Here is a 12,690-nt window from a genome sequence, read left to right on the forward strand (position 1 = left end):
GCAAACTTTATATGCCCCAGTATAGGGGAACGCCAGGGCCAAAAATTGGGAATGGGTGGGTAGGGGAGTCGGGGGGAGGGTGTGGGGGACTTTTGGGATAGCATTGGAAATGTAATTGAGGAAAATATATAATAAAAAAAATAAAATAAAGGAAGACGGGGGAAAGGATTGTATTTGTTATAGGGGAGCTTACAAGCACTGAGGATAAGCCTCCTACTAATATTTTATCAAGTGGTAGACTATCAAGCTTCCCTCTAAATTGATATCTTACTACCTATAGACTGGTACGGTTCTCAGACCTCGTCAGAAAAGCTTCTTTTTGCAGTGGATGATGGCTAACTGAAAACTCACCACTGGTCAGAGTGTAGAATTTTCAGCTGTCCCTGGGATTTCAGCTTGGCTTGTCTACATTGTAGACACTCTCTACTCAGATCTTCTGTCCCTCCTTATGATCATGTTCACTTGTCTTCACCTGCCATCCATTCAGCCTTCCATTCAGCCACCCATTCCTTCATCTGGAATCAGTCCTGACCTTTTAGCTCTGAAAGCTAGACTCAATTCTATAACTTCTCTTTCAATCCTGTGGTCTTGCAGTGGCTTGACTCATAGCCAACACAGCTTCTCCAGCTCTGTTAAACATCTTATCCATTCTTAATTAAATCTCTCTTATCCATTCAGAGATTCTTACAGAGAATATATACGTGTGTGTGTATGTGTGTATGTGTTTAAACATAAATATATGTATTTGTTATAGATACATATAACAAAATTATATGCAGATAACTGTATGTGTGTGTATATACACATACCTTTGACATTGTTGCAGCTTGTCTTATTCTTATTCAAACAAATGTGTTCATCAATGTTTCTTACATAGCAAGTTCATGGCCCTTTTTCTTTTATACACTCCATAGTTTCAAATGTGAACTGTGAACATCAGACACAGTACACTCCTAGAACCAAAGTAATGTGTGAACAAATATTCAAATCTAAACAACTCTCATAACTTCATATGCACAGTCACTGAAATCCAAGTGCGTCTAACTTACGGGAACATGTTGTTTTTGTTCCTGTGTTTTTAAAAGTAAATATCCTATGCAAATTGAATCATCCCTGGTTCTTAATACATAAGGATACTGATAGAATCATTCTCACTGATAAAGTGTGAGCTTGATACATATAGAATAAATTACTATATTACTACAGTGAAAAACCTTAACAGGCAAGTGAAGCCAATTATGTTTTAAATGAGCAGTTATTATAGGGTAAGTTGTCTTTCATAACTGCATGTTTTAACAATCACTTAAACATTGAGGCTAGACTTCTGAAGGTCTACATTCAATCACAGCAAGAAGGGAACATGAAACTAAGAATGTCATGTCCTTAGAATATTTAATCCTAATTAAATACAGTCTATCCCTGCAAGCCTTCTATCAAGTCTCAAATGAGTATAGAGTTGGTCTTCCTTGCCACCAACTAACAAGTGTTTCACAACTTTCATCTTCATTTAACCTGTAACTGCCAACCACCTATGATGTTCTAGGTGTAATTTCCTGTACTGGGTCACCAAAATAAGCTTTAGTTCTCTACAGACCATCTGTAAGTGATGCCTGGCTAGGAGTCAATTTCTTGCAAAACAGAGGAATGTGAAGCAAGTGAGGAAGAGAGAGAATGAAGATGACAGCAGTGAGCAAGCCTGGCAACCATCGAGGTGATGGTGCTGTGTGCAGAAAACAACCAAACAAAACATCACACCAGCAAAGAACCACTCTGCAGAAATACAGTGAATCTTAATACTGAAGAGCTGGGACCTTGGGCTGGACAGAATCGAATTCCACCTCTGCCTGGGATAAGACTTAACTTTGATGAAGCCACTCTCTATACCCAAAGCCTCTGCTTTGTTTGTTTCAGTCAAATTAAAAAATATATATATAAACTTCTCAGGGGTCTGTGACCATTTAAATAAAGCATCTCTCATACTCAGACTAGACAATAATTATGACCTGTGAGTGTGTGTGTGTGTGTGTCTGTGTGTGTGTGTGTGTGTGTGTGTTTTCAAGCTTCAGTCTTACTGTTACTCTAGCAGTTAATGGGCAGTGGAGTTCCCTAACGCTCTAGTGATCATTTCTATGCAATCTGTAAATGACTCAGCCTATTTCAGGAGTCATCTCCCTTGCATTCCCCACTCATTTTAGTGGACCTTACCTTTGCTTTGACTATCAGGTCCTCATGCTTGCAGATTAGCTCTCTGTTGTCTGAAAGTGATGCGCCCAGACTCTGTTCCTGAAGATCTCTGATTGCTTTCTGAAACCAAGAAGAAACCTGGGGAAGGGGTGAGAAGAAAGTACCAATATGTAAATGATCAGGATAGACGATTTAAATGCAGACATAGTACTGCAACCTTTCAAAACAAAGTAATTCCATCTCTTTCTACATACACTAATTTACATAGGATGTTAACATCATCCAGGTATTTAATGTTCTCTTTATTTCAGCCTCTCAATGCGTAAGGAAAAAAAAAAAAAAGACTAAACAACCAGAGAAGAACCCAGGGAAGGGCTGCTTAACAGCTCAGTGGATTGTGAGGCATGAGGAATGAGTCAGCATGTCCTCCAAAAGCCACAGTGCGTCCCCATGCAGTCCATACATCTTGCTTCCTTTCCAAATATAACATTTTTTCTCTATATAAACATGAGTCTGAATATAGTTACACAGATCCAGTTAAAGATATTGAACAGCCTATGTGGAATCATATTTTCTAGTATATAAAAAGAAAATACAAAAGTATTTCATTTGCAGTCCCTGGTGGAAATCGGAGGAATGAAAAGCCACAGTTATGAAACCCCATGGACAGTGTAAGCACAGGACTTGGGTGCCAGATACATGCATGGTTGACTCAGGACACATGACACACAGTGTCAAGACAACAGATATTGTGGAGGTTGATTGCAGCAATAAATATGTTGTAACTTTAATTTTTTAATTAATTGGCTTTGGAGGAATGCTGACATTGAACCCAGGATCTCACATAAGCCGAACAAGCATTCTACCATTTAGCCTGTGGTGTTGCCCTTTTAGTGAGGCTACATTTTAAGAGATACTATAACTTGATGTGAGACTTCTGACTTAAGACTCCTGAACACAAGAACCTTGATATCCATCAGATGAAGTGCAGCTAGATTTGCACTATCTGCTTCTGTCCAGCATTATCCCTGAATCCTATCAGAATGACTAATTTGTAAGACACCACACTATAAACTAGATGTGTGGCTAGTTGCTTTGAGAGCATCGTCTTCGTCTTTCTCAGTAAGTCCACAACAAGAGCAATCTAATCATACAAACATACAGAAGAAGTAAATGAATTGGGAGAGCTGAAGCCATTTATCTAGAGACAGATGGTAGCCGCAGAAGAAGGATCTGCCCCAAGGGTACATAATTCCAAAAATCCATGCTCTTCTGCTGTGCCCTGCCACTATGCTCATGTCACCTACAGTCTTTCAGCCCTGTTGTCTGGGGATACTGTTGCCAACCTCAAAGATGAAAATTGGCAGTCCGCTCAAAATGGTGGGCAGAGCCAAGAGTCATACTGTGTCTTTCTGAGGCCCCGGTTATCTTGTCTGCACAGCCATGGGCTTTCTTCCAGCTCCTGTAACAGGAAGGGATATATGAAGCAGGAGGCTGAGGAAAGGGTGTCAGGTCTAAAGTTCCAAACTGAAAATGTGCCTCATGCTCCGCAGATGGCAGTGGTAAAGGCTCACCCCAGTGAGATGCCTGTGGGCCACGAGGGAGCTGGGGTGGTAGCTGATCTTCAGAGCAGAAGGTCTGAACTAACTCAGCATTTCCCCAGCACAGAATGGGGAATAAGTTACAGAGCAACAGGGTTTCTCCAGCTTACCAAAATGTTAGCCCATTATCAGTACAAACAAAAAAATTCCACATTTATCCTGTAGCCATTTTATATGAAATTCACCTTCTTCCTAATATTGATAAACTATGTGATATATATATTTCACATTATATAAACATGTATATAGTATTTTTATATATTTATAGTTCCTTAAAACCATTTTTTCTGGTATCCAATTAGAACTAGTTAAGTACAATGTACATAGAAGAACCCACAAAGGGCACTTAGAGAACAGCACTAAAAGTTATTTTGCTTTTATATAAAATAATTTCTTACAATGCCAGCGAGTGCTTACAGAAATGTGAGCGGAGGAGTGGTTTGAGGGGTTTTCCTCAAAGAGAGCATGAGAATAACTAACTAACTGAGATTATTTAGTTGTTGAGGACCAGAAGTGAGTGTTTTCTATTCCTAGCTAAAGTTGGGGTGGGGGTAGACATCTGAAGAATGTTTTATTGTGGGCCAGCTAATATGGACGCTAAGTGGATGAAACAAAGGCAGAGGCAGGTGTTGCTTAATCCCCCTGAACAGGTGAGAAGCCTGTGGCCGCCGATAATCTGATTTAATGTGTGAGTCAAATATTTGTCATCTAACACATGTCAGAGATGATGAAACCTAGAAGGAAGCGGGGGAGGGAAATTCTGTGATTTTTTTTCTTCCTCTTCTTCTTCTCCTCCTCTTCTTCTTCCTCCTCCTCCTCTTCTTCCTCCTTTTCTTCCTTCTCTTTTTCCTCCTCTTCTTCCCCCTCTTCTTTCTCCTCCTCTCCCTCTTCCTCCTCCTCCTCCTCTTCCTCCTCCTCTTCTTTCTTCTTCTATTGATATGGGATCTTGCCTTATAGCTCTAGCTGGTCCGGACCTTGGCACACAGACCAGGTGGGCTTCCACCTGACAGAGCTCTGCCTTCCTCTGCTCCCCAAGTACTGGGATTGAAGGTCTGCACTGCTGCAACAGCTTGTTGTGAGTTTTAAATGGTGTTGACTGACTTTATCCTTTGGTTCTTGCTGACACTATTTCACCCTTCAAAAGCTACCTACTAAGCAACATGTTGGAGGTAGAAAACTCTTATGATACTCAGTAGCTTTCATCCTGGCTTCCAAAACTTATGATTCTAGTTCTACACATTTTTTTTCTGACCAGATATACTTTAGGGAGAAACACAAGTTGGTATGAATGCTTGAAGTAAGTAGATCATCATTAGCACATTACATCTTATCATGAGGCATTCCGACACATGAGTGACCTCGTAGATCAGGTTTACCACCTGTGCTGTGAGATGCACACAAACAGGCTCAGAGTTCTCAGGCTAAAATAAGATACCCTAAATAGCCACAAGAGAATCCACCACCATGCTCTGATACCCGGTCAATCATTCATTACATCCCACAAGTAGTACTACAGACAGCTGCACAGCTATTCCAAGGGTCTTTTTATAAGCCTTTGAATTGCATCAGTTGCTGTCCAAAAAGCTTGAGTGATGAATCCAGCCAATGAACACTTCTGCAGAATAGTACCACAAAAGGAGACAGAGTTATGGGGAGGAAGAGAGAACAACAAAAGGAAACCATTCAGAGAACTCACTGGAAATTGGTTCTGTGTATCAGTTAGCAAGGTAGGGGAGAAAGGAAAACTTTCCCTTGCCTGTCTCTGGCCCTACCATCCGGCTTGCCTCAAGTCATGCACTTATAATCACTCTGTTGGTTGGCATGGCTTCTAGGTCTTTGGAAGAGGCAGGGCCGAGTCAGAGAAGATATAGGACAGATTTTTTTGGGTGGCTAAGACATCCATTGGAAGACAGACAGAAGTGGGTCAATAAAGATACAGAGAAGGAAGGAAGGAAGGAAGGAAGGAAGGAAGGAAGGAAGGAAGGAAGGAAGGAAAAAGAAAGAAAGAAAGAAAGAAAGAAAGAAAGAAAGAAAGAAAGAAAGAAAGAAAAAAGAAAGGGAGGGAGGGAGGGAGGGAGGGAGGGAGGAAGAAGGAAGGGAAGGAAGGAGGAAAGGAAGAAAGATTGGGATGTTAATAAAAATCAAGAATTATCTCTAAAGTTTAAGAAGAGTGGTAGAAAAATTCTGCCAAGTAAGTAGACTTGCACGGCCCAGGAGACTAACCACCAACAGTACACAGGTATGATCAGTCTAACCTGAAAAGGGCTGTAAGTATAAAGTGAATATCAGAGAATATAGGCTTTGGATATTTAAAAAAGAGCAAATACCTCATTAGCAATATTACCACTCATTATCTATCAAAATTCTGTTTGGATATGTTGAGGTAAATAATACATATTATTTTTCACTTGTTATGTGTTTTTTTTTACTTTTTAAATACTTGTTTTTTTACTCTTCCAATGACCACTGGGATATTTAAAGACATTTTATTTGGTTGGCTACGTTAGTCAAGGAAACTCAGAGTATCTTTAGTTGTTAAGTGTACATTTGAAGACTGACAGATTTAACTAAGGAGAATTTAAAGAGCAGAGCCAGGAGAAGGGTGGAGTGAGGTTATCAGTCAGTAAACATTCAGGGACTTCCACATCGGGGCGAAAATCTAAGGAGCTTTTGGCAGAAGTTGACTGACCTCTTCAGCTAAGTACTGGAAGATGGTTTTAGATGCCTCTGTAGATGCAGCAAAAATATTCACTTCAGCTTTTTAAAAACTACTCCTTTCTTTGACTGGAGGTTTAGTTTGTTTCAGTGTGGGGAACTGAGGGTGTATAAGAATTAAAGCGAGGGGTGAATCAGCCTAAGAACTAAGCAGGAAGTTGAAGACTGGTGTGTCTGCTAGCCTTGGACAAGGAAGGGCTCATCCGCTAAACACTCTACCTCAATTACACCCACTGAAAGAAATGAATGAAGAAAGGAAGGGGGAAAGATGGTGAGCTTCTCAGAGGCACCTGGCACTGCTCTATGCATCTTATAATGTTACCTCAGCCACTGTCCACCCTCTTCCTGGAATTGAGACAACCAACGAGGAAACAGAGAGGAGATAGGGCGAATCACTTGCCCAAGTTCATGCAGCCAGTGAGGAGGGTTGGGGGCAAAAATGCCCTGGCCAGATTCCATGCTTTCTGATCTAGTTTTTATCTTACTTCCCATCACACCCTTCAATTGAAGCAAAGGCTTCTGGAGAAGTCCATGTCTATGAACATTCTTAAAACTTAATGTGTAAGGCAAGGCTGCAGCCCATAAGGTCTGATTCAAACATGACAGCACCATCAGAGGGTTCAACAGAAAATGCAGTTAGAGAAGACGGTGGAAGAGTCTGAGTCAAGCCCTCAGACACCAGCCGTGGGCAGAGGTGACCATCAGCTCACAAACTGAGAATTCTATTTTTGCAAATGATACACAGTCAAAAACACAGAGGACATAAGCAGCAGACAATGTCCTGTGAAGGTCAAAAATGAAAAGTCCAGAGGCCAAAAAGGTGAAGGGCCGTGGAAGCCAGAAACCCTGCACCAGGTTGCCACAAGCAACCTGTTTCTCTCTCCTGCAATTTGTTCCAGAAACTGAGATGAGGTTTAGTTTTTACCTTTATTTGAAACTATTCTATGGGAAGCGAGCTAGGAAAAAAAAAGCCTTCCAACCATCTTAACAGAAACACATTTTAAAAATAATGATCTCTTCAAATTACTTTGGTTTTCTCTTCCTTGTACAGAACACTTCTTGGCACAGAACCAGCTACTCTTCAGAGAAAGAAAGAAAGAAAGAAAGAAAGAAAGAAAGAAAGAAAGAAAGAAAGAAAGAAAGAAAGAAAGAAAGAAAGAAAGAAGAAAAAGAAATTGGCAAAGAATGAAAAGGGCATCGGGTTTTCTGTGTTTTTTGTTTTGTTTTGTTTTTTTATCTTCCTCAGCCCAAGCATTTTTGACAGTCTTCCATCCAATTACCAGAAACACCAACATGTTTACAATTATAGCCCGTGTCACAGTTCCAGGGTCTACTTTGATTTTCTTTCTTTTGCTTAGAGCAGAAGAAACAGTTGTCATTATCTTGCATTAGGCAATCTGGTCAAATGTGCTGTGTGCTTAACGAGGCGATAAGCAGACTTGAGAAACCCACCTGCCACGTCAGGTGGGAACGTCCACCAGAAGAGGGGACACGGGCAGAGTGCTAACTCTCTACCACAGGACTTGGGAGCTGGATTATTGCTGTGTAGTCACGTCACCTGGTCTGAACTGGCTTCTCAACAGCTGAATGTGCAAACAGGCTGACCTACACTTGTCACAAGGGGTGGTGTTTCAGCCAACCACAAGAAGCCAACCATTCAACCACCTTCACACAAGACAGTTATGAGTAATCAATCCAGACTTCCCTGTAGAAGACACTTGCTCTTTGCCCAGGGTCACCTTTTCCCTTGGCTGTAAATAACACCTGTCCATGCAGCAGAATGGGACAGTCTAAACCACTTTGTTCCTGTTGTGCCTGATTATGTTATCTCAGCAAAGCCAATTATGAAGTTAAAACCTAGATTTGTTGCCCAAATTTTGTACTGAGTTTCTATTTTTAGAAACATTTTTAAATTGATTCAATTTTTAGCCTGTTATCTGGGGGCCTGGTTTCAAGATTGAGGAGGACAAGAGTCACACTCCTTTGCAGGATTTGAAAGCCTTTCTCAAATTACTGAAGTCAGCAGGAAAGTATCATTATCTCCCCAGATTCTCAAATCCTAGGCATCTGCTGACAGGTGGTAGGCGGCTGGAACTGTTTGTCATGAGAAAAACTGGTTATTTTATAAATACCCTCACAGATACTCTCCCTATCTAGAATTTACATTAAAAAGCCATCTACTTAATTATTCTCTTTATATTAGCATATAATGTCCTTTCACATCTGTATTCCAACAATAATGATACTAAAGGCCCTCTCCTTTTCCACACTGCCCTCAAATTGCGGTATCATTTGTTTATTTTTGTTTCTAGGTAGGCTCTTTAACTACACCTACTTGATAGCAGAAAGCTGCATAGTCCAGTGAATAAAAAGTCTCTAGATCTGAATATTACTTTCAATAATAACTCTAGCTCATTGTGGGGAAATTCAGAGCAATGGAAAAATCTCTTAATTGAAGAATGGGGATAGAGTCCTATACAATGAGAATCACAGGACTAAAGGTACCTAATACATAGTATTCTAGACACAACTAAGTTCCACTTTGTGCTGGATAGTTTATGTCAACTTGACACAAGCTAACACCATCTGGGAGGAGGGAACCGCATTTAAGAAAATGCCTTCTTGCTGGGCGTGGTGGCACATGCCTTTAATCCCAGCACTCAGGAGGCAGAGGCAGGCAGATTTCTGAGTTCGAGGCCAGCCTGGTCTACAAAGTGAGTTCCAGGACAGCCAGGGCTATACAGAAAAACCCTGTCTTGAAAAACAAACAAACAAACAAACAAACAAAAGCCTTCTTTCTTACAGGCAAGCCTATAGGGCATGTTATTAATTAGTGATTGATGGGAGAGGGCCCAACCTATTTTCAGTAGTACCATTCCTGGGCTGGTGGTCCTGAATTCTATAAGAAAACAGGCTGAGCAAGTCATGGGGAGCAAGCCAGCAAGTAGTACCCCTCCATGGCCTCTGCATCAGCACCTGTATCTAGATTCCTGTCCTGCTTTGAGTTCCTGCCCTGATTTATTTCAATGATGAACAGTGATATGGAAGTATAAGCCAAATAAGCCCCTTCCTCCCCAAGCTGTTTTAGTCATGTGTTTGTCACAGCAATGTAACCATAACTAAGACACACTCTTAGGAACCTGGAAGTCTGGACCAACTGCACCCCTGTGTGGAGATAGAGAGACAATAGAACTAAGACCACAGCTTGACTCTCACATCACCGTCTCGATTCCTAAATTTGATGGATTTCATATACAGCTTTAGTTCTAACCCTAGTTGTTAGAAGAACTTCCCCATCGCTAATATACACACCCCAAATGGAACTACTATAATAATATACTGTAAACAGTGTTAAAGATTTGGGTTATTTACTTCTGGAATTTTCCATTTAATATTTTGAAGCACGACTGAATATGAGTAATCCATAAAAGTGACCAAATGAATTTAATGAACATATGGTCAAACATAACAAGTATAATAAGTGAGCTAAAGAACTAGCCCAAAGGCAGACAGAGTTCAGAAGGTTGAATGAAAAGACCACGCCCCACCATTGGCTTGAGTATTGAAGGCTTCCTTCCCAGGAGGTGAAGGATCAGATGTGATCTTGTTGGAGGAGGTATGTCACCTCTAGTTCCTCTGAATCAGAAGTAAGCTCTCAGCTACTGCTCCACACTATCCCTGCCTGTGGTCACAATCCCCTCCCACAACGGCCATGAACTCGCCATCTGAAGCTGTAAGCAAGCCCCAATTACAGGCTTTCTTTTATAAGCTTCTCTGGTTGTGGTGTCTCTTCACAGCACTAGAAGTTGATTTTTAACTACTTTGCAGAGGATGAGTTTTGAACTAGGCCGGATGCCCAGCTGCTTCTGTTCTCTTGCACACAGGGTGAGGCTAACACATCCAGCAGTTTAGACACGAGCTGGGATCTGGCTAAAATACAGCTTCGTGCCAGCTCTTACTGTAGCTCGAAAGTGACATAGAGTGAACACGTGAAGATTTGCTCTAAACACTATGTACTTCATATATTTTTTATACATAGTTATGGCTTTATTTTTGTAACAAATGGATAGATAGCTACCATTATTAGCCTCATTTTACACAAAGAAAAGTACAGAGAGGCTAATAACCTTGGTAGTATAAAAGCCTAGAGAGGTATCCGTGCCCTCTGCCCCAGAATCCCTGTGCTGTAGCCCTTGACCACGCTGAAAGCAATAATGATCAGCACGCATTCTAATCAGCAAACGTCGATCGCTTTCAGAACTACAAGCTTCTCCTATAAACATTAAGATACTTCACATTTCCTGCTAACAAGGAATTAAAAAAGAATTCCAGACATGGCCAATGTGCCAAAATAAAAGTCTATGATAAGTTTTAAACTAAATATGGATTGTTATTTATGTCTGCTATTGGACCAAACTCCCAGATTCCAATATCACCAAGCTAATTATAACTCTCCCACACACACCCTATTTTTGCCTTATATACATTCTTTATGTATTTAAAGAATAATTTTTTATGCTTCTTAACCCTGCCTATGCTGTGCCATATTAACTTAAGCTGGTCATTCATTCAGACTCTAAAGTAAATGAGAAAGCAGCGGCATGTACCAGAAAACACACAAATAAACACAAGTGTGTGTTCATACACAAACAAAATGCCTCATAGGCACAAGACGCCACACATCGAAGCTACGCATCCACAGGGCATCTCAGACGCCATCTTGGCTGCAGCTAATAGGGAAGATAGTGTCTGATAATGGCTATACTCTCCTCAAATTATGACCCACAAAACCTTCCCAGTGAATTCTGTTACCCTCCCCGCCCTGCAAAAACATACACAAATAAATATACATAGGTGCACCCTGGGTATTAAAAGCAGAGTGCCTGCCCCATCTTAATTCTCCTAGACGCCCTTGACATCGCCTTGCATAAAGAGGCCATGAATAACTTAGTGTTAGTATATTTGTTTGCTTCACTTATGTCTGATTGGGACAATTGAGAAAAATTACATTCATAAATCTTCTTGCCAAGATAATTAATTATGCACAAAATACTCCATGCTGCTTCTGATTTTCATTAATGAGGCAGATTATCTGCAAACGAAGATGCTGCTATGACTGAAAAGAAAGGGCAGGATGTTCGCCTGTCGGCATGAAACACGTGCACATTGTCTTACATAGGAAAAAAAAACGGTGATAAAGGGGACGCCCAGGGAGTATGCTTTTCAGATGATCACATCCCAAATAAGACAGAAAAGGAGTTCATTTTCACTTACTTTCTCCTATAAGCAATGAATATCTGAGTTGCTATCATGCTGGTCATTTCACTCCCTTCCCCCAAAGAGAATGAACTGACCTTTTCAAAAGCATGAGGCCACAGCCCCCAGAGTCGCAAAAGTATCAATTGTCTCAAATAATCCTTAGGGGAGATGCCTCAGATGGTCAGGAATCCATAGTCTCTGTTCTGATTGGTCACCTCCTTCCTCTTTTCCTTAAGTGCTTAGAATGACTGGCAGAGCAGCCGGTTTATTAACGTATCTGTTCACAGTCTTATGCTCCATAAAACAAGCACAAAATGGACATGTCTCTCCTCTTAGGAAGTAAGTTTCTACTGTGTTCTAGGACTACTAGGCACGTGGTACAGGAATATCACGTCCTTCTCCTTAACTCCCTAGCAATCTCTCGGTCTGGTGTCCACACTGCCAAGTACAAGCACAGCAGCATCTACAGAACTGTGAACAGAACATCTTAAGCCTTTTGGACATTACACTAATGTTTACTTAGAAAGATAACAATCAAGACGGCACACTTAATTTTTTATAGCTCTGAGAAAATGGAGAGGTTCCACCTCCTCACCAAGAAGACACTGTTTAAGTCATATTACAGTCAATATTACAGACGCATCAAATTTCATATTCTACTTTTTTAAATTGGGTATTTATTTCATTTACATTTCCAATGCTATCCCAAAATATCCCACACACACTCCCCCACCCACTCTCCCACCCACCCACTCCCAATTCTTGGCCCTGGCTTTCCCCTGTACTGAGGCATATAAAGTTTGCACAACCAATGGGCCTCTCTTTCCACTGATGGCCAACTAGGCCATCTTCTGATTCATATGCATCTAGAGACACAAACTGGGGGGAGAGGGGGTTACTGGTTAGTTCATATTGTTGTTCCACCTATAGG

General features: G+C 40.9%; 1 protein-coding gene across 1 annotated transcript in view; it reads right to left on the reverse strand.

Moving 5' to 3' along the window:
• Ccdc141 (coiled-coil domain containing 141) overlaps positions 1 to 12,690 on the reverse strand; it is a 164,163-nt gene that overhangs the window by 100,342 nt on the left and 51,131 nt on the right. Inside the window, exon 7 of the mRNA XM_029474525.1 lies at positions 2,206 to 2,322. Within this exon, the coding sequence (XP_029330385.1) occupies positions 2,206 to 2,322 (117 nt within the window). The remainder of the gene's footprint in view (positions 1 to 2,205; positions 2,323 to 12,690) is intronic.

The sequence above is a fragment of the Mus caroli genome, chromosome 2 (assembly GCF_900094665.2).
Source record: "Mus caroli chromosome 2, CAROLI_EIJ_v1.1, whole genome shotgun sequence".
Lineage (NCBI taxonomy): Eukaryota > Metazoa > Chordata > Mammalia > Rodentia > Muridae > Mus > Mus caroli.